Source organism: Chinchilla lanigera, unplaced genomic scaffold (genome assembly GCF_000276665.1).
Source record: "Chinchilla lanigera isolate Chin_1 unplaced genomic scaffold, ChiLan1.0 scaffold00119, whole genome shotgun sequence".
Classification (NCBI taxonomy): Eukaryota; Metazoa; Chordata; class Mammalia; order Rodentia; family Chinchillidae; genus Chinchilla; species Chinchilla lanigera.
The window spans coordinates 1197901-1201482 of NW_004955520.1; the positions used below are offsets into that span (position 1 = coordinate 1197901).

At 53.0% G+C, this 3582-nt stretch overlaps 1 protein-coding gene across 2 annotated transcripts in view; it reads right to left on the reverse strand.

The window, feature by feature from the left end:
- Positions 1–377, reverse strand: part of Fbxo28 (F-box protein 28) — a 28654-nt gene extending 28277 nt beyond the window's left edge. Inside the window, exon 1 of one of the 2 annotated variants that reach the window (XM_005409230.2) lies at positions 59–373. In XM_005409230.2, the coding sequence (XP_005409287.2) occupies positions 59–325 (267 nt within the window). In that variant the 5' untranslated portion in view covers positions 326–373. Of the gene's footprint in view, positions 1–58 lie in introns of both variants that reach the window. The other variant, XM_005409231.2, reaches the window with a different exon arrangement.
- Positions 378–3582: the final 3205 nt, after the last annotated feature.

Consider the following 3582-nt stretch of genomic DNA (forward strand, 5'->3'; position numbering starts at 1 on the left):
GCCCGCGCCGCCGCCCAGACCGTGGCCGCACCGAGGGCGGCGGGGTCCCGGGCCTCACCAGGCGCAGCTGGCTAATTTCGTCGTAGGACATAAAGCTGAGGATGTTCTCGATGGCTACGATGGGCAGCGCCACCAGCGTGTTGTTCTGAGGCAGCTGGTCCGGAACCAGCGCCGGCGCTGGGGGCGCCTGGGACCCCGGCTGCGGGGGCTGGGCCGGGGGAGGCGGGGGCTGTCGCTGGGCAGAGCCCGCGGCCGAAGAAGCGCCGCCGTCACCGTGGCTGCCGCCTCCCTCCTCAGTCATCCGCTCCTCCGCCGCGGCCGCCATCTTGGGAGCGAGAGCCCTTCCCCCGCGGCGAGGGGACCGGGGCGCTTCCGGTGCGTCACGTCCTCCTCCTGAGCCGGCGGGGCGGGGCGCCGGCAAGGGGCGGGGCGGAAGGAGGAGCCGGCTGCGGGTCAGGTTCCAGGTGATCAGGGCGCAAGTGGCAACCCCGCGAAAGGCGGCCGTCGTGGGCCCTGTACCCACCATCGCAAGCTGCTAGAGGGCAAGGGAGTCTGTCTGTCCAAGTGAAATTCACTGCTACACCTCTTACAGGGCGATAAAATAATGTTGCCTAAGAAGTGCTACTGGAATGGTGTGGAGCATCTGTTTCCAAGAATCACAGCAATACTTAGGCAAACACGAAGAATAAAATGCCGATTAAAAACAGCATCGATCAACCTTGGAAAGGTGTTAAGCCAAAGAAAGCAAACACAAGGAAGCGCATACTGTGTTATCCCGCTGAGATGTCGGGGGAGTATTGAAAGGGCGTGGCTGCTAACGGATGCAGGGTTGCTTTTTGAAGCGATCAGAATGTAATTAGAAAAAGCCAGGCGTGATGGCACATGTAATCTCAGCACTCCGGAGGCTGAGGCAGGAGGATCATTGCCATTTGAGACCAGCCTGGGCTACGTAAGTGAGTTCAAGGCCAGCCTGAACTGCATAGTGAGACGCTGTCCCAAAATGAAAAAAAAAGAAAAACAAAAAAGAATTGCACCAGATTGAAAGAGGTTAAAGAGACAGGTGACTGATGAAATCAACGGACGATCCTGGATTGGATCCTGGATTGGAGGAAAATAGCTATGAAGAAGAATATGACAGGGGCTGGGGATTTAGCTCAGTGGCAAAAGCGCCTGCCTGGCAAGCGCAAGGTCGTGAGTTTGGTTCCCGGTACCGGAGAAAAACCAAAAAAAAGAAGAATATGACAGTTGGCAAAATTTTGACTGACACTTTTAGATAACTATATTATAATCATATCAGAGTTCCTGATTTAGACAATTGTATTGTGAACCTGTAAATTCTTAGAAAATACACATTGAGTTATGTAAGGGTGAAGGGCACTGATTCCTCAATTTACTTTCAAATAGTTCAAATAGAGAAGGTGATTAATAAAGTAAATATAACAAAATGTTAGAATTTGATGAGAACAAAGTGAGAGACCCTGCACTATTTTACAATCATTTCAGAATAAAAAGTTTCTAAAGATTGCTTAATATTTCTGTAATTTTGCCTCCTCCTCGTACCCTGTGACAAAGGCAGTGGTGTACAAATCACTAAATTTGGAAGCATTCTGTTCTTTAGTTCTGGGTCTTAGTCTTAGAGGTTTCCAACATGACCTTTCTTTTGCAGCTTTGTTTTGGAATCAATTGTTGTGCCATAGACTTGGAAACTGCAGAAAAAGCTAAGTGTGAGTAAAGGTTGAGAGACGGGGGAGGGGGGGACTCAAGTGAGAAATTAATTAGTGATACTTTTGGTAGTAAGAATGGGCATTCTGGGCCAGAGATGTAGCTCAGTGGCACAAGTGCCTGCCTGGCAAGCACAAGGTCCTGAGTTCGATCCCTGGTGCCAAAAAATAAAAATAAATAAAAGAACAGGCATGCGTTCTCCATTCACCGGGCGCATAAAGCACTATTTTACTTGGCATTGTTGTGAAATCTTTGAATATATTTCTTTAAATCTCCCACCCTGGGCTTTGTATTAATCTATTTCCATTGTTATAACAAATTTTCTGAAGTTGGGTAATGTCTGAAGAAAAGAAATTTATTTAACTAACAGCCTTGGAGGCTGCACGCACAGGACAGGGCAGCAGCTGGAGAAGTCCTGCGGAGGGCGAGGGGGCTGCGGGAGTGCCCCCAGACTCGGAGGGGCCTGAGCGCTGCCCGAGCCCAGTCCTGGCTCAGATATACATGTGAGCGAAGTGTCCCAGAGAACAGGCTGGAAGGGCTGGGGGAGCCAGACGCCCACTGCCCCCTCCCAGGCCAAGCTTCTTGAGGCCTTGCTGTCTCTGAAAGGAACAAGCAGTTGTCACCTTTATGAAGGCTTTTGTTTTTTTAAACTCCTGATACTGGGGACTGAACCCAGGGGGCCTCGTGCATGCTTGGCCAAAGCTGTAGTGCTGAGGTATACCCAACCCTTAGTAAGACGGGGTCTTTCTAAATCGCTCTTGGTGGCTTTCACACTGCGCTCCTCCTGCCTCAGTCTCCCTAGTAGCTGGAATTACAGGCAAAGGCCTGTGCACGTGGCTCTACAGGGACCTCTGTGCATGGCGCTGCCTCACGGCTGGTGCATGCAGATAGCTGTCCCTGGGCTTCCTCCAATGTGTCTGGCATCCCACCTCTCCTATGCTGCTCTAGGGCAGGGATGGGGCGGGGATGAAGGGCGTTTGGTGGGGCCAGAGCTGAGCGGCAGTTACCCATCAGGGCGGGGTAGCCAGCAGGGGGCCTCTAAAGGGGCGCAGCAACCTCGGTCTCCATGTTCTCCACACAGGACATCTTTCCTGGCTGTTGGGGCAGAACTGTGGTTTAAGGCTCACGTTTGGGAGCAGGAGGTGGGGAAGGGCTGACTGAGAAAGGCACTTGCTGGCAAAGGCGGTTCCCAGCCACACCCGGACCCTGGAGGGGACCTGCAGGGACCGCTCACCTGGGCTGGGAGCCCTGGTCCAGGACAGTGGAAGGCACTAGGAGATGTGACTGCCCTTGGCCAGCAGAGTCTGACGGTTGCCTGAAACGAGGAGTGGGCTCTGGTCAAGGACCTAGCACAGAAGCCCGGGCCAGGGGCGCTCGTGTTCTCCCGGCGGCCCTGCGGCAGACCCACGGTTATTCTTGTGGCGCTGGATGAACCCAGGGCCTTATGAGTGCTGGGCAAGAGCTCGGCCCCAGCCCCGCAGTTCTTAGACTCTCAGGACACTGCCACCTTGCCGCACATTACGAACGGACATGAGGCCACCGCCCTCGGGAATCCTCACAGCGTTTAGTCTGTAAGCGCCAGCTGGGCTGCTGCAGCTCAACCTTGCCTGGGCTGAGGATGGGGAGGAAATGAGAAGCAGGGACATCTTTCCCTCTGCTCGTGGGAAGCATGATTGTATATTCTCACCTCCTTCCTTCTGTCGTTGCCCTCTTCCCTATCTGTCATCACAGGCACTGTAATGCCACTTACAAGCTAAATCCTGGATGCAGCCTGTACGCCCATTAACAGCCGATTGGATAAAGAAAATGTGGCATCTATACAAATCTATACAAAGAAGACAAATGTGAGACATCTACAGG